This window comes from Ascidia mentula, chromosome 5 (assembly GCF_947561715.1).
Source record: "Ascidia mentula chromosome 5, kaAscMent1.1, whole genome shotgun sequence".
NCBI classification, from domain to species: Eukaryota; Metazoa; Chordata; class Ascidiacea; order Phlebobranchia; family Ascidiidae; genus Ascidia; species Ascidia mentula.
In genome coordinates this window covers 137,602-155,293 of record NC_138570.1, presented here as the reverse complement: position 1 = coordinate 155,293, position 17,692 = coordinate 137,602, and the positions used below count along the sequence as shown (strand labels likewise).

The window sequence follows — 17,692 nt, the reverse complement described above, 5'->3', positions numbered from 1 at the left end:
TTTTTCTTTTCATGCCATCACCAGGAAGCAGCAGTTGGGGAAATCCCCGATGAACTTTTGTTGTTCAACTTCATTGTTTCTGGTTGAAGGAAATGTTGGACTTTTTACAAATTTTCTCTTGAACTTCCCTGTTGCTTCAAAAACCTTTATTTTGTATGAAAGTGCAAACAAAATGAACATGAAAACTTGGATAATGTCATAAGTTATTGATAAAGTTATTGATAAATCCTTTGAAGTATTCAGCACCGAAATGTGGTTTGTCGTCTATCTACCTGTTGTAGTTTTTCTCTTCTGGCTTTTTGTGAGGTGAGAAATCGTTAAACTATCATCCCAAATTCTTGTGCTTTTTTGGTTACTTTCTGTTTGCAGATTCTCAATATGGCAAGTTGCCAAGTTTGTGAGATCCAAATTTAATGTTGATGTTGCAATCAAGTCAATTGGTTTCTTCTCCGCCAACGAGATTGTTGTTCGAATCAACCAACTGCAAACTATTGTAATAATACTTTATACATTTCAAGTTTGGCTCTCCTTAAATCATGTCCTTTTTATCAAAAAATTGGCATGAAAAGTATTTAATTTTAAATAAGTTTTGGCTACTTGACATTAGTTAGGTTTATGGAAATTGCCATGACTGATAGTTCTGATTACTTAGAAACTTAATTGTAAATATTTTTGTTTATCCGACATTATTAATATTATACTAGCACTTCGTTTAAGTCATCAGATATTGTTTTGATTTGTTATGCATAATGATGTATTTACAGGAAGTGGACAAGATAACTTTAAAGTTGAAGTTGTTCAAAAGAGACGATAGGTAGGTTTTCAAAAAATATGCTTTCTGAATTATTTGTGGAATGTTCATTTATCCAAAATATACTGATCGTGTAATTAACTACAAAGAACATAGGAGTGATTGTTTTGCAGACACTTATTAACATTTCATGTTGGGGAGCTGCGTGTTCGAGCTGAAACCAACATCCAACCGATATCTCCAGCCTTAATTCAAAAATCCACTAAGGAAAAGAGTGTGAAAAAACACAATAGATCTGCGTCGTTTTCAAGAAAACAAACTGCACTTCTTAATTTTGTGGAGAAATTTTTCAAAGTAAGTTTGATGGTATCTTTGCCAAATATTCAAATCCATCATTGTACTTGACAGAAACAAACATATTCTCTTGATCAAGTCTGATATTAATAAACTTATACTGATGATATCTAAAAATTAACCATGTGAATGGATGAGATAATGTTACAGTTCAGGCAAGAAACAAGACTTTCAATATGTTTGTAGTATGCTTCTCTGAATATTGACGTACTTAATGTCATGTTGCTGAATGCGCTTGTCCCTGACTCTCTCCTTCATTTGAACTTCAACAAAATTCAACTCTCATCAGAAAAAAGTGTTTCCCTCAGAGAACCACACTGTGCCCTTGTTGGAAGTCTTTGTATACAAAGTGTGGATGGAAAAGTACTTAAAAGCAGGAAGGAGGTGAGGATTATATTTGTTAAAATTAACATTGCTCTTTTTACAGTAATGGCCAAAGTTTGAACAACAAGAACTTGGAATGTAGAAGCAATTAATAAAACAATGGAATTTCTGATTCATTTAACTTCCAATTTTACAAAACAAAACTCAACATGTATAACTGAACGAATATTTTATTTTTAGGCTTCTGAAGTTACGTCATGCATCGCTGAAATATCAACTGCACTTGAACTTGTTGTCACCATTGACAGTTTTTTGCCCGAACTCTCATTTTCATTAATTGATGCAGCAATCTCAAAGTTGCAACTTGAACTTCATGAAGGCGCTCTCATCCCGGGGATACTTTTACCCAAACTAAAGACCCACTCCAAACCACAGGATGAAAGTGTCTTTAAAAACACATTTTTGAGTGAGTCATACATGCATGCTTGAGTTGAAAATAGTGGCTACTGCTTGAGCACAAACAATTCACAAAGATTATGTCATAATTGAAACATGAAGTTTCCACCCATGAAAATTCAGTGTATACTTTAAACTTATCACTGGGCATATTTTTGTTGGACTACTAGCAAGCCCAACATTGCAACATACTTTAGTTAACTGATAGGATCATTCCCCATGCTGGTATAGCTGCTATTAACAAACAAATTAACACCAAAGAGTGCAAACAAACAAATCAGGTGATTAACTCTCACATCTTTGTCGTTCCAACCAGGTATGTTGTACACTTACGTCTCAAAAGTTGTTGAAAAACTTCCCGCGTCATTGTCGGTGAATATTCGATCATTTAGCGTCGCTTTCTTTGGTGATGAAACGATGGGAGAAGCAAGCAGAGGGGCTCATGTCGTCGCAAACCAACTCTTACTCAAACAGTTCAAAGATTCATCAAACCTTGTCCCTGTCAAGTTTGGAAACACAAACCTGGAAAACTTCTTCATGCCATGCGGTAATCTGTGAAGAAAGCTAAGAAAATAAACCTGAATGGTTGAAAAGAAAGAACCTGGTTTAATTTATTTGTTAACATTTTTTTATAATCTGGTAGTAAATTGTATGCTTACATTTGACCGCTTCTTTCATTGGTGACCAACAATCGGCTACAAATTGTTTCTGGCAGGTTATGTTCGCCTTCAGATTGATGATGTCACAATGACTGATTATTACAAAAGAAAGGTGGGAGCAATGGGAAAAACCCTCATGGAAGTCAAGTTAAACTCGAATGGAGTTTTATCGAATTCTCTGGATTTCACTGCATGGCATGCAGATTACAAACACAAGGTAAATTGCATTTTGGTTTGTTCTAATGCGTTGGTCGTAAAATAATTTGGATAACAATAGTTTAGCTGCCACAATTGGTGCTTAGCAGGTAAAGGATCCATGTAGAAAAAGTATTGTCTGCATTGCGTGACGAATTGCCAACAAGTACATGACACAGAGCAACACAGAACATAATATTTCTCATGACTTTTTTTTGCTACTTTTGTATATTTTGGTGCTGACTAATGTAACCAACTACAACCCTAAAGTTTCCCGCTGATTGAGAACCACCTGGTCTAGACATTTTTATGTATGATGTAACATTTTGTTGCATTTGACAGAAATAATTCTGCAATAAACAAAAGCTTGCTCACCAATTTAGCTTTTTTGTTCCATCGTGCAGGAGTCTGTATTATTCTGGAGCATAATCTTTAACAAGCTTCGAGACGCCCAACGGCAGCAAACAGTGCTTGAACAGACTCTGGCGACAACAACCAAAAGTGCACAAAGGTATTGGACGTACTTACAATCACTGCTGTTTAAAAAATAATCAGAATTAGATTTGTGTGCACAAAGTGTGTTAACAATAAAATATCCGAGGATGCGAGTTTTCTGTTTGTGATAATTATCTTGTTTTGTGAAGTCAAAGCAGTTCTTCCACTCCACCAACTCAACGGAGGGTTAGAACCTACAGTGAACCTGATTATGTTGCCAGAGATATTGCACCAGATATACTGGAAGGTTAGTTGTGTTTGAAACTTTGTGATTCCTCCTGCAGATTATCACCAAAAAGCTGATAAATCAACATAGGAATAATTAGATGTGATGTTTTTGTTGCTGCCAGGCATATTGTAACTTAATAATCTGTTCTTCTGGCAGAAGAACAGATTATTAAATTAGATGTGAGTTAAATGTTTCAGCGCTCACTAATGTTGTGTTTGTTTGCCATGCAAATATTTCACTTAGAAACAATTACTTTTTTAAGCTCCAAAGCTTGGCTGTAAAGAAACAAACCCTGAATATTTAGGAACCGAACGAGCTCATTTACCACCAGTTGATGGGGATGAACCACTTGGTACTTTCCCAGAGTTGCTTCGTGAAGCTGGGTTGAGTGTTATATTTGAGTGTACAATATATGATGCAAGCATTGATGTTGTAATGACACCGGTTATCAGCACTGGACTCCAAACAGACTTTCCACCCAGGCAATTACTTTCATATCATTCTCATACCGTGTTTCATTTCAATGTGTTTTTGTGTGTCTGTAGTTTTAGCATTGGCTTGAATTCATTTACGGTGTTGGTCGACCAAAGTTACCAATCACGTGACTTCAACTTTATGTCAAAGCTTGAAAACTTCTGGTGTTTGGTGAGTTTCAAGATTTAGACAAATATTTGGTTTAAACTATAAATTCTTACACTAGGTGGAGCAAGACAATGAGACGATATTTTCGAACAGCACTGATGAGAATGGATCCAAAAATCGTTTTACATCAAGGTTAGTGCAAAGTGTGCAAGAAGTTAACTGAACAAAAGTGTTGTTGGAAAATAATTTTAGTTACAAAATAAACTGAATCCCAAACTGCAAAAAGTTTCCCCTGAATATTTTCCCCAGTTAATGTAATTTGCAACCTGAACAACTTTGAACAAAGCCAACAAATTTAACTAATTCCACAAAACTTTGAACATCCAGAGCTGATGTCCATGAATGGGGGGATGTCATTGCTTTGGAGAATTTGCACCTTCACGGTTCAGCGAGTTTTAAGCAACCAAGGGCTGATGGGCCTGTCGACATCCAGGAGGTGGCGCTGTTGATTGACACCAAGATATCCGGACTCCAAGTGGAGGTGTCAAAGTTTGCTGCCCAGGCTCTGCAGAGTTGTTTTGTTGTTGTTTTGCCACCAGATGTCAGTGAAGAGTTAACGCACCATAGACACCCATTGCGGCGCCAGGTCAGTGAAGCATTCCAAACTAAGTTTCTACAGTAATGTAAACCCAACTCGCATCATCAGTTGACGACTGGAGATAGTGAGAGATTACGTCATCGTTCCGGTTCATTGCGTAGCCCGTATCGATACACAGTGGCTTGTATTGAAGTGGATTTGTCACGCATGAATGCATTCATACTTTCATCTGATGACATGCGGTGTGAGGAATGTGTCGTTGTGAGGGTTGATAACATGAAAGTAAGTTCGAAGGTTGTGGGTTCGAGTCCCATTCAGAATAAATATTTAGCCCTTTGTTGAGATTGCTCGCGTCACTTATTTTGATTTGGCGTCTTTAAAACGTACTGACGTCACCAGGCGGAAATCACCGGCAGTAGTAACTCATCGGACGATGACGTCATCGGCGGTTTGAATCGAAGTGTTAGTTTAGCGGGCGTCGCCATAGCAACCGTGCACAATCCATTCTACTCGGCGTTTGCTTCGTACGAGGCGGGGAGGGGAAAAGCGGTCGGAACCCCAATCACCCCCAGCATGCGGAAGCAACAAACAAAGGCTGCTGCGTATACGTGCGTTGAAGCTGCGCTCATGGGATCATGTCGTATGTCGTTCAGCTTGTTAGAGGTTGGTTACGTTTTAAGTGCTTCCAGTTTTACAGATTCCGTAAAAACACAGCAGGTTATTTTGCCATCTTAAATATTGTGGATGAAAATTGTGGGAAATTTACTTAAATGTTATGAACAGGTCAACTACTCAACCAAACACGTCATCAGTGACGAATCTATTTTTGACCAATCAACGGGAAGATATGGTGGCGGGAAGGAGAGTCAGACTCGCAGAGTAAAACGCCACCTGGCGGTAAACTTGTCTGCCGATCACGAGGTCATTGTTAGGTGGTCCCCCTCCCTTCATGCGTTGGTTCATTACCAGCTCACCGAAATCCACAACACACTTTCTCCTATCTTCAAACCACGGTCCCCTGGCCACAGACCTATGACATCACAGACACCTTTGTTCGGTAGTAACGGCGATCAGGGGACTTCCCGTGGTAGATGGGTTACATCCGGAGTCAATCCGGTTTTAAGAGTTGGTATGAGTGGGGACGGATGCACCTCTAGCTCCCCTGGTGGTGCTGTGCTGGAAATGAGTGTGAGTTTAGCGCCTCTAGTGTTACAACTTGACGTGACAACGAAGCAATCGGTGAAGTTTTCCGCTTCGTCGTTCAGGTGAGCGAATCTCGTTTCCAAATATCTTTGTTTCCCAACAATAAAAAAAACGAAATGAACTTCCAGTTGCGAACAATCAGAACACGTGACGGCAATGAAGTGTGACGAGATTGCGATAATAATGGATGACAATGACGTGTTTACGTTCAGTGATAACGTCATCGAGCTGACGTCATTCAATGACAGATGTCAAGAGGACAGGTTTGTGTAAAAGTTTTAAACGGGGCTGGAGTGGAAAACAAACAGAAAAATATTTTGTTTTGAAACTTGACAAATCCGTTTCCACAAAATTCTACATTTAAATTGTTTATGAGAATGACGTCATTAACAATGTTGAAAATGCTGACGTCATTAACAATGTTGAACATGCTGAAGTTTTAATTCAGGAAAAAGTTCCCCAACCTTCAAACTCGAAGCAACAGAACGTGGAGTTTTGCTGTGGATTCTTGCAGGTGTTATTTTCCATACAAGTACGACTTTGCCTCCACATTTGACCAAACTATCACAACCTGGAAGTGGGTGAAGGGACTTTACCGGAAAACTTCCCATCCGTTCAGGTTGGTCGTCATACGGGGGTTATGGGTTCGAATCCCCGCCCAGTTGTGGTGATAAGATATGGTCGAAATTGCCTGCGGAACAGCGGCAACAAATTAATACACAATTACACGATGATCCCAAACTGCTACCAAGTGAAGCATTTTATTTAACCGACATTTCATGGATATTTTAAAGTAGTAAAAAAGAATTGAAAAAGTCAAGCGAGCCAACACAAAACCATGGTTCCACAGTATTCTCGCTGTTTGTTACGTCATAATACGACTCTGTTGTTGTTTGTTATCAGGAGTTCGAAACTTCCTCCCGACCTTCTCATCAGCGTCACCAACTTCACTTTCGAGCTCGCTGATTGGCCGTTCGAGTGTCGTCTCCATGACAACCATGAGTTGATGATGGACGAATGGGAGGAGAGCGAGAAGAGGAGGAGAGTCCTGGATCAGAGGATGGCAGAGATGAGGAGGCAGAGAGGAGAGATTCTTCCCGCGAAGAAGGTGGGTCCTCTCGTAACTATGGCAACCACTGTTCCGAAGTCCGTTGTTTCCTGCGCAAAATTCTACACGAACCTCGTGCCAAGGTTGAGGAACTCTACTGCCGCCTAGAGGAAGAAAACACAAAGATCTACCTCCATCGCAGCACGGACTTGCATGGGGTCGCAGGGGAAGCACCCGTGTACCCCATGCCGGGCCCAAAACAGGTCCAACGGGCCCCTTGGGGATCCACTGACAGCCCTCTAATACTAACGTGGTCACTTCGCAATCTAAATGTCTCAGGTTTGGGGAATTACCTCTGTTTGAATCCGTTCCGCACGAGCAACCGCTGATCACGTGTTTTTGTCGTTTGCCTCAAAACACTAATTCATGATGACGTCATTGGGTTACGTATCGAATTACGTGATAATTTTTTGTTTAAACAGCTGGTTTGTTTAAATTGTTTTTTTAAACCAAAGGTGATAGTCTGCACAGTGACGTCATCGTCTTGTTTGAGTTGTCAGCATGAGTCAGCGTTTATTGTTACTAACAGTGACTTTGCGATTTTTATGAGTTTCTAACGAAACCTGGTTTCAGTTTATTTAACAAATTAATATTTACTGAAGGCATGGAATCCAAACATGCTGAAAAGTTTATTAGTTCTGTTCTGTGTAAACCCATAACCACTGTAGGGATATCAGGTTTTGATTCAAGTACTTGCTGCAAGCATCTGATTTTGTGTGCTTTGTGTTTGCCTTGCATGTGGCGCCACCGCGTGTCGTGGGTAGGTGGAAGAGCTCTACCGCAAGTTGGCGCACACGAACATCCACATTTACGTGACGCGGTCTCGTAAAATGTACAAACACGAAACGACGCCCGTTCTACTCAGCTGGTCTCTCACACATTTTAACGTGTCAGGTTTGATGCATGAAAGCACACGCATGATTAACCTACGTCTAATTGTTTAGCAGACATATTTAAAAGTTTATAAATAATCTTATTTGAATTTAATTCTAATGTTTGTTGAAAGCCCTCTTGTTCCCAACTTTACATTTTTGTTCCGTTTCAGTGCTTGCTGACGAAACAATGCATGGAATGCGGAATGCCATGGAAACGATAAAAACAATCGACAACGTTTCCCCGTTTCCATTTAAAAACTACGGAGGTAAATCCCCTGTTTAATTTCCCAGAAAACACATTCGGTCGATTTCCAACACTTGTTGTCATGGTTACCAGGTGACGATCCGGAGTTTGTGACGTTATGGTGTCGTACCATCTCTCTGCACACGACACGTCATCAAGTCCGGTTACGTAATTACCCGCAGTTTTTGATGGATTATGGGGAGTGGCGGGTTAGTGGGGTTTTATGCGGGGCTGAACACAAAGGTCCTCCCACATCACAGAGAACAGGTGGGAAATTCTTAAACGGGATTCGAAAGTTGAAATTATCGTGTGTTAAGTTAACATTCACAACCGTATCGGTCATATTTAATCGGGACTGATATATCTGACCGCGTTTAACTTGGATGTGTTATTTTGCGCTCAGAATACGTACCTCTACCGGCTCCGTGGGATCGTGCAAAAGTGTCGAGAAATATGCCGGCATTAAAATTTTACCACGACCTTACAAGTACAGTGGAGACGTTCAATATGGCGTGGGGCCCTTGTTGGGATCCAGCTTGGTCCCAGGTTGGTTCCTCACACTGTAAAATATCGTTGAGAGAAGATTTCCAATTTGACCTTTAAAAAACGTGCTTTGTCTGCAAATACAAGTTGTAGAAGCAATTTACATAAACTGTCGTTAATTCTCCATTTGGTTGTTATTTTACAAACTCTGGCTGATAAAAAATAATTCATGAAATGTAAAAATACATTAGAGTTAAGTCACATGTTTGTTTTTAAAAGTAGGTGGTTTGCATTGTAACACCTACTAAGCATAAACACACTGAATATGCAAATGATTTCAATAATGTTTAAACTGAAAAGTAGAAACCAACATTACTCACAGCAAACTATATTTACAGGAGGAAATACACAAACACTTCCACCATGTATTTCGTGTACTCACTTGTTACAACTTGCCATGTCTGAAAATATTCCAATGTTTGAATTTGCTGCAAAATTTTGTCCAAAATTATTTCTTTGTGTTCAGGTGAATCTCGCATTAAATCTTCTCAGTAAAATGTCAGTGGATCCAAGTCGTCCGCTCCCGTGGTGGGACAAATCGAGGATGTTGTTTCACGGCAAACTCAGGATGTCCATGGGGAGGTGAAGATGACCTTGAATTAAGTCGCCAAGTTTTTGTTAAGTTATTTTGAATTATTTCTACAAGAACATCTTTGAGCTCGTGTTTTGATATTTCTATGTTAAATGTAAACAAACTTTCCTTTATTTTCTCAAATCCTTCCAACATGTTTATCCAGAGCGAATCTTCTCCACCTTGCATCTCTTGATCCCTACAACACAACCGAACATATGCACTGGGATTGGAAAAAGCTGAGCATGGATTGGACGCCAGGTTGCTTTCTCTTCAAGGTTAGGCCTTGTGTTATAATCACAACGATTTGATCCATGTGAGGCTTGATGTTAATATACCGGTTATGTTTCTTGAATTTCTTGCTGTGCAGAAGAAGTGCGGTTATGACATCCCGTGTATCTGCATTTTTGACCAACTTAATTTTGACAACCAAGTTTGAACGGGGTCACTGTCTTGTAAACTTGAACTTACCCAGGGCGACCTTGACATCCACATCCGGAACGCTTCAAAGTACGATGACGTCAGATTCCTCCACCTTCCAAACTTGAGTATGGAATGTTCGTTCCAGTGGATTTGCTCGCAAGGATCTGAACCACACGATCACCACCGGGTTAACCCTATTGCCCCGGATAAAATTGAAGGTGTTATTTCGTGGCGGTTGAGTTGTGTCGTTATATGTCACGTGATCATGCTCATACGGGAAAGTTTTAGTTTGGGGAAATCTTATTTTTGTGTGAATAAAATCACGTCGCCCTTATAGAGCATCATTTATTGCGCCATCTTGTCATTAAACTTTTGCCGAACCCACAGGGGACGGAAGTGGCCACGACAGCTTCCGTTATTTTCGGTCGCGAAACATCGACTTGTCAATTAAACTTGACACGCGTCACCAAGACAATGATGACGTCAGTCCCACGTTACAAGCCGGACAAGTTCGACCGGAAGTTCTGTTGTACAGGTGCATCTACGTCACATTATCAACTGACCATATGGTTAACCACGTGTGTAACAACAGCACAACTTTACGTTGGTTGAGTAACTTCATGATCGCGATCAACGCCGTCGCACGACCAATATGCAAAGGGTCCATATTCGGGAACGTGTCTCCCCCTAAACTGAAACTGAGTCGTCATTACCGCAAGGTCAAAGTGTCCTTCGCGTTTCCCCAGCTCAAGGTTAGTCACGTGATGAAGTTTGTGACATTTGATTGGTTGAATCCATTGAAACAAATAATGTTTTTCATGCCAACGTGCCACTAGATGTCGTACTGGTCTTCGTACGCCCAACAACTGGGTATTGAATGGTTATGCGGGTCAGGGGAGTTGGAAAATATATTCCGTCTGCTAATTATTCCGTACGAAGGTGACCTTGTGAGAAGGAGTCTGGGTGATTGGTCGGTGGTCAGTACCACGTGCGAACTCAAAGACACAAAGGTTACAAATTTATAAAATTTCAATAATTTGATTTAAGTTATGACATCATAAAGGTCTACTTACTGAAACGGCGGGAAACACCGAATGTGACGTCATCTCCGTCAAGTCGCTCGCTCGGTTTGGAACGAAATTTCCTCATGAGCTTATCGAAGATGTCATACGGACGTCACAACGTCTCTGACGTCATCTCTCCCGATGCTACGTCACCAGGAAAGCATGGAACATTAAAAGGTTAGTTTCAAGTTCGAAGAGAAATAAAAAACTCGTTTGGTAGAAAGTGGCCGTGGATGCAGTCTCTCATTAAAGGTTCTGATAAATTACAACTTGTTGGTTTTGGACGCCTCGATAACCATTGTGGTTTAATCTGTGCCATTGTACTTGTCATGTTTATTGTTCTTGTGCGTGGTAACTTTGCGTGAAAAACAAAAGCGATTTGGTTTTGTTACTCTTGATGCACTTGGATGTATTCCTGAATTATTTGAAGGATCACACAGAGGACAATTCCGGAATGAAAATGAAGAAACAAAATACAGAAGAAGCAAAAAACATAAAAAACCAACTTCGCCAACCAAAAGACCACAAAACAGGTAATGGCAGATGGGGATCTTAATCAGTGACAAATATTAATGCTGACGTCCGCCTCAGGCAAAACCTTGTGGTTCACGATCTGAAGGCAATGTGGAACACAGAGAACCGTGATGTCGCTTATGGATTGTACGAAGGTTACAACAAAGCCGCAGTGTTGAGGAGGAATCTAAGCACGAAGATTTTGAGCAAGTTAAGAGTCGGGAAAAATACAGGTGGAAAATTGCAAATTTATTTTATTTTCCGTCTTATTATAATTGCTCTCATCCGAATTTTAGTTGAACAAATGGGAACAATGCGGCGAACCTCTCAGATGACACCGGATTCGGATCCGGGTAGTGGATTCGGACAGGAAGGGATGGACCCGGGTTACATGTTGAGAAAGCTTAGAGCGGAATCGAATAACGAGTAAGTGTTGGAACAACTCAACAAACCCTTCTACTAATATCCTGACCATGTTTGCACCAGGTCCTAGGTTGAAATTTGTGACAGAATGAAATCAAAAGTTTGTGGGGAAATATTTATTATGATCTTGTCCAGGTCGGTTGTCGGATCGGAGGAGAAACTTTCTGGCCAACAACTGAAAGGAATAACAGCCTCAACCATGGATGATGTTGTGAATAAGAATTGGTTAATAAAGTTTGTTAACCCCCAAGCTATGTTGAAGGTTGGTCGAATCCTGCTTAGTTTTAAAACGGCGTAAATTTATGAGCAAAGATTTCTTGCAAAGAATAAATAAAACATAGTTTGATTCTTTGAACACAACGTCTCAACAAAACCCCCCATGTTAACAACTCCAGGGCCCCCAAACGCAAGGTTACATCATCCTGACCGCCGCCCAAGCAGACTTCCTCAACCGTGACCATCGTGTCACGTGGAGAGATGGTCAGTTGACAACAAAATCGTCATGGGTTGGATCTCTATCTGGAATGCAAGTTTTTGCAACAGTTGAGAAAAATCTTCATTCAACCGTCGGTGCGTGTTGTCGCCACCTAGTGGTGCAATATTACGATTGTTTTTGTGGTTTCAGGGGTCAATTGTACTTACAAAAAATTATGCAAGGCAATATTTCCGACATTAAATTGCCCAATCAATAACTTTAACTCACCACAAAATATTTTGTTTAATCTGACCAAATTTAACGCCGAAAACCTAGTAGGGAAATACTTAAAAAATGTTTCAATTTCAATCCCGCTCTATCGAAGTGTCTGTGGTGGGATTCGAACCCGCTATATTCGTTCTCTTGCAGCTACAACCGATGAAGATGCGAATGTTCCGTGGTTCTCAGTGAGTGATATTGCTCCAAGAGACCCAAGCCCTGGAATGTTGAATATCTACGACCTGAAGAGTGGGGGACAGGCCATAGGAGGGGTTGTGGGAGACACCGTTTCAAGTAAGATTCCGATCCTTACTGCTGTAACTTTCCTCCACTCTAGTCAGGATTCTGAATATTTCGACACAAGAAATGAAATATGTTGAAACATCATTTCCCCTTAACCTGAATCAGCAACATTTACACAAAACCCACAAATCATATCAACAATATTTCTCGAATACAAATTGCAACGTTGAGTGCACAGAGTGGATAAAATGTTTTAAGAACTGAACTCACTTCTCAACCAACCATGTTTTGAGTATTTCCTCTCATTAACTTTATCTGACTTTTGTGCCCCTCCCCTCCAGGTTCGTTCCAACTCCAACGCATCATGTCGCGTTGCGCGTGTCGCATGGATTACGTCGGTTACGAGGCTTTGATAGACTCGGAGCAGACTGATTACGGGGGACTGCTCCCTGAAACCCCAGCGGAAGACGAGAAACAACTCCTCAACAAACACAGACTGTCGGGGAATGATTTGCTTAGAAAGGAGAAACCGGTGAACGTGTTGACGGTTTCACAATCCAAACTTGACATCTGCACAAACACGGTCAGTGTCGCGTGTCGCGTGTTAATTTGTGCAACGTTCATGTCGCGCGGTGACGTTTTATATTTGTAAGTATTTTTAATATTGGATTCTGCGATCAAACTTGCCATACATATTATATCGCTCGTCGCCTGTCGCGTGTCGCCAGTAAACCCTACCTTGACCCCCCAGAGTCAGTTCACGATGATTTTGGACATTGTCGAGAATCTTCTTCTTTACGTTGAACCAGTGATGAGAAACTTCTGGGAAAGAATCGACAGAATGAGATTTCAACTGCGTCTGACGTCATCCGATGACGCAGCTAAGCAACGCGACACGTTGGCGTCCATGCAGAACCGAGTCCGGTCACGCTTGACTAACATGAGGCAATTGGAGCGCCAGTTGTTCCGTGTAGATCGGGTAAGTCCCTGGGTCAACATGGAATCTTGATCTGAGTCCGAACTTTGTGAAGGCGTTCGACGGCGATTCTGATAATCGACAACTTTACGATGAAGCGAACGATTTAAGATCGAGACTTGCTGAGGAAAAAGAAACTCTTAATGAGGAAAGTGAGGAGCTTGGGATTATAATAAGGTTGGATGGAGGGAAAACGTGGAAAAATGTTCACACGTCTTCTTTCAAATGCTTTTGATTATGACGCAACAATCACTCATTGTCACCGAATCGTTTTTAGATGTTTCAAAGAAATGTTTCTCGAACAAAAAACTCGTCACTCACCTCTCACCCCCCACAACCGGGAAAACCCCGATGACGTCATCGAGGAGGATGAGGTGTCCGTTGCCAGGACAACGGAGGTATTATTCGGTCACGTGAAGTGGCATCTTACAGATGCGGACGGACAGCTTAACATAGCCCTGTTTGAGATGAAAGATTTCTTGTATGAGAAGGTGAGGGTTCGAATCCCGTTAAATGTTGTTAAAATATCACGTGATGCGTCACATGCCTTTTTACGCTCAGATTAACAAAAGTGACGACATAGTATCCCATTGTTTCGAACTTGGATCACTGAACCTTCAAAACCTCCTCCCCAATGCTCTCTATCGTGACGTCATAAAGCGATATCATCAAGCGGGTTTGCGCGCCCACGGTTTGTCCGGTGCGGGAGGGCGCTCTCTAGCGTTCAGAGTGTTGTGTCGTGTACGACCGCCAGTCGGCGGTATATCAGTAAAAGACCACGTCGAGGTGAGTGACGTCATGATGCGAATAATTTAAATCTCATGGTTGAAGACTTTGTAGTTCGTCGATTTCTTGGTTGAAATTCGGAAATTATCAAGTTGTAAATCTTGTTTCAACTTTGTTCGTCTTTTTCGATGAAGATGAAATGAATGTTCACAGGTAAACGCTTCCCCCCTCACCATCCAACTGACTTATCATTTCTTCAAACGCATCATGGCCTTCTTCTTCCCCGACAAAGGCATGGGATTGGTGGGGGAGGAGGAATTGGAAAATAAAAGCGCAACTCTGCTTGGGGTAAGCCCCCATGGGTCTGGATTGGAAAGACACGGAAGTATTTTAAGTCTTCCTTCAAGACCTCCACCCCCCTCTCCCTCTCTCTCGAATCCGACAACTCCAGGAAGCCACAGAAAAACGAAGTAAGTTCGGGAACGAGAGAAAAAGAAAAAAGGCAATTTACACAATTTAAATTTGTTTCAGTTTTATCATAATGCAAGATTATTCCAGGAAACCCATAATAATATGGTTGGGGTTTTCCTGGAATAGACGCAATCCCAAAACCACGTGGTTGGCACGTGAGCTAATGTTGGTCACATGCGATGTCACGTGGTACTAGTGGGTAAAACGTATCGGGGGAATTACCTGGGTTAGTTCCGCTTGGTTGGGTAGAGGTCAGTGCGCAAATAAAGTTCATCCGATTCGTAAAAATCTTGCACAGCTTCCGGTGACGTCACTGTCACCAACAACGTTGTTTGTCCCACGCAAACCTTAGGGGGAAACCCCGCGTTGACTTTGTAATAAATACCTGGGAGTTGTTTAGAAACCGAACACGTGGACGAATCCTTGTAACTGCCTTCGTTGGGTGAATTCTGTACATGGTTCCATGAATCGTTATCAATTTAGATCGATGTCCCGAGCGATTGATGACGTCGACAAAATGAAACAAAGGGCGGCGCAGAACAACACGTTCCTGTACATCAAGATAACCCAAGTTCCTCTCTGTGTTAGCTACAAGGTATGTTTCAAGTTGTAATGCGTGGTCTTAGGTCTGATTCTTGTGTTGTTTGGGAATCTGAGACTTGCGCTGTGTGAAATACTTTGTTCCCCAAACTCCATTGTAACTGTGAGATAGAAAGTCTTGGTGTTGTTTAATTTGGAACGCTGCACTCATCCGTATTTAAGGCGGGTTTAGAACCGGCCAAATTCTGTCATGAATTCCCCTGTAAAGTGGGAAGTTAAGAACACGCATGTAGTTGAAGTGTGTTGAATGGATGGCGGCAGGTTTCTTGTAAGGACTTGGGGCCGAACCACTAAAAAGGTAAATGGTCCCACATAAATTCACAAAGACTTGAAACAGTTGTGAGTGATGATTGTCCGCCCATAGGGAGAGAAGGACAAGAACATAGAAGACGTTCATGAGTTCAGTGTCACAATCCCCATGTTCGAATACCACAGCATGACGTGGACGTGGCATGATTTCGCGATGGCGGTGAAAAGAGATTGCAAGAAACAACTCGTGTCTCAAGTAAGATTTTCATTAAATATTTCTGATACTGAACCTTATTCTTGGTAATGCTTCACACAAGTCCAATTCTCAGGTGATCAAAGAAAAGCTTCATCTCGGAGGTCGTTCTCACCATCAACAAGCCACCACCAGTGGCGCCATTGAGTCGCAATCCTCTAACGCTCCGGATCAAGTCGACAAAGCCAAGCTGTTGTTTGGGAACTCGCTACAGCGAACTGAAAGCCAAAAAAAAAGTTTTTTCAAACGGAAAAAGTGACGTCAGATCTCCTGTCGAACAGTGACGTCAGATTTTTCTTATCATAAATAAAATAAAAACAATCATATTTAGTGATCACCTGTATTGGTCGGGACTGTCCCGGTTACCATAATCGTTTGTAATCTTTACCATATTTTCCTACCCCTGGTCTAAGCAGTCCAGTGAAAATAAGTTCCGGAAGGATTGAATTTGTAAATTCGTTAACCATGGGATAGTTGCTTATTTTCTTATATACAAGCGAAGCAACCGCATGAAAGGATCCAGAAGCACTGATGTCAGCTCCAAGATGCAGAAGAGAATCACCAGGTTGATTTTGACCGACTTTTGTTGCTGGATTCCAATTTTTTTAATTGAATTTTTGACGTGATGGACTTGATTCGGTCCCAAACCTGCATACGTTCCATAACAAATATATAAAACAATGCAAACTTTCTGAAATTACCGATCCCTGCTTGTCATATTTGTTGAAATGTTTCCATTATTATAATCGTGCAACGATGTTGTATAAAGTTTGCTGGAAATATAGGTTTTGTGCTTTGGTCATTTTGTCAGGCAACGTTAACAATGGTGTAGTAAACCCCGCACTTGACAAAGAACTGCGAACCGCAACATTAGCATTTACGTCATAAGTTTCAAGCTCCCGGTTCAAATTTGTCTTTTCTTGGGATTTATTCGAAACATTTTTTTGTAAATATTTACGCTGATATTTTGTTTGAACAAAGCAGATTGTGACGTGTGTTCGTTTTGTTTTGCAACATGACGAGTAACCGAAGTCGTCTGTTGCTTGTTGTGGAGGTGGAAAATATTTTGATGTCATATTCAATAGAAAGCATATTATCAGGGCCAGCAGGGATTTAAACCAGCACTGATCATGACTGAATGTTGGAAATCCTTCACGTCACCAAGCGGATTTCTTCAGGTAAACCGCGCCAAAAAGCAATTTCCGAACCCGGGTTGATCATCGAGCGAATTCGCAAACCCGATTATCCATGACTTTTAACTGTGGAACCTGTAAGGTCTTATCAGTGCATCTGTTGACTGTGGCACTGTGTTAGCTTTTACACTAGCGGGCACACTGATTTCCGCTTTGTGGTACCTTTCGGACAACGTCGATCCGTTGGGTACCAAACAACAGAGACGAACCACCGTGGAGCGCACTATGACCAAACACCAGCTGCAAAGAAAGGCACAGTCAACAGCTGCACTGATGAGCCCTTACAGGTCGAAACAATGTACACCCGTTCTGCAGCTCTCACGACTTTTCCATTTTTATGAAAAACCGTTGATGTGTTTGATTGTTGCATGGTGTGTGGATAACATTTTTTATACTTAGTAAGCAGTATTTGTAGATTGACGTATGACGCATCGTTGTTCGATTCAGGAGCGTTGTCATGGAAAGGGTGGCACACATGTTTCATGAATCTGCGCACAAACTTTTTGAATGTTCCTGAAATGTTCTCAACACCCAGGGTCAGGTGTTGGACAACCCTGGTTTATCTGATGCAATGCAACACAATTTATAACCTGATGCATTTGTCTGTTCTCGAAGAGAATTGAAAGCTATGCAATTCCTTTGGATGGATTGAGCGTTCAGTCGTTCCTCTTGCCGAC

At 41.3% G+C, this 17,692-nt stretch overlaps 1 protein-coding gene across 2 annotated transcripts; it reads left to right on the top strand.

Annotated features, from left to right (window-relative positions):
• The first annotated feature begins 103 nt into the window (after nt 1-103).
• On the top strand, nt 104-16,853 carry LOC145902311 (bridge-like lipid transfer protein family member 2). 2 transcript variants are annotated; one of them, XM_082990240.1, is made up of 46 exons: nt 104-306; nt 370-493; nt 765-814; nt 925-1,105; nt 1,292-1,489; nt 1,670-1,895; nt 2,202-2,432; nt 2,601-2,761; nt 3,144-3,250; nt 3,384-3,481; nt 3,768-3,945; nt 4,009-4,108; nt 4,164-4,237; nt 4,433-4,691; nt 4,752-4,925; nt 5,043-5,306; nt 5,427-5,908; nt 5,975-6,109; nt 6,295-6,465; nt 6,750-6,954; nt 7,719-7,848; nt 8,000-8,095; nt 8,167-8,340; nt 8,477-8,619; nt 9,083-9,198; nt 9,354-9,465; nt 9,663-9,828; nt 9,998-10,145; nt 10,203-10,362; nt 10,447-10,620; nt 10,674-10,851; nt 11,105-11,207; nt 11,266-11,420; nt 11,484-11,613; nt 11,746-11,872; nt 12,006-12,180; nt 12,455-12,598; nt 12,889-13,130; nt 13,299-13,526; nt 13,579-13,700; nt 13,801-14,014; nt 14,085-14,309; nt 14,463-14,719; nt 15,204-15,315; nt 15,685-15,825; nt 15,899-16,853. In XM_082990240.1, exons 1-46 carry the CDS (start codon nt 251-253, stop codon nt 16,079-16,081), a joined length of 7,629 nt encoding a protein of 2,542 aa, XP_082846366.1. In that variant the 5' UTR covers nt 104-250; the 3' UTR covers nt 16,082-16,853. The 2 variants fall into 2 exon arrangements, with proteins under 2 accessions (XP_082846366.1, XP_082846365.1); XM_082990239.1 differs by lacking the exon at nt 7,719-7,848 and adding an exon at nt 7,038-7,233.
• The last annotated feature ends 839 nt before the right edge of the window (nt 16,854-17,692 follow it).

Coding starts and splice junctions, on each gene's coding strand:
- LOC145902311 (XM_082990239.1), top strand. CDS start 251: ATGTGGTTTGTCGTCTATCTACCTGTTGTAGTTTTTCTCTTCTGGCTT. Junction 4,926..5,042: donor TGAGGGTTGATAACATGAAA/GTAAGTTCGAAG, acceptor TGACGTCACCAG/GCGGAAATCACCGGCAGTAG. Junction 9,829..9,997: donor TGCCCCGGATAAAATTGAAG/GTGTTATTTCGT, acceptor CCGAACCCACAG/GGGACGGAAGTGGCCACGAC.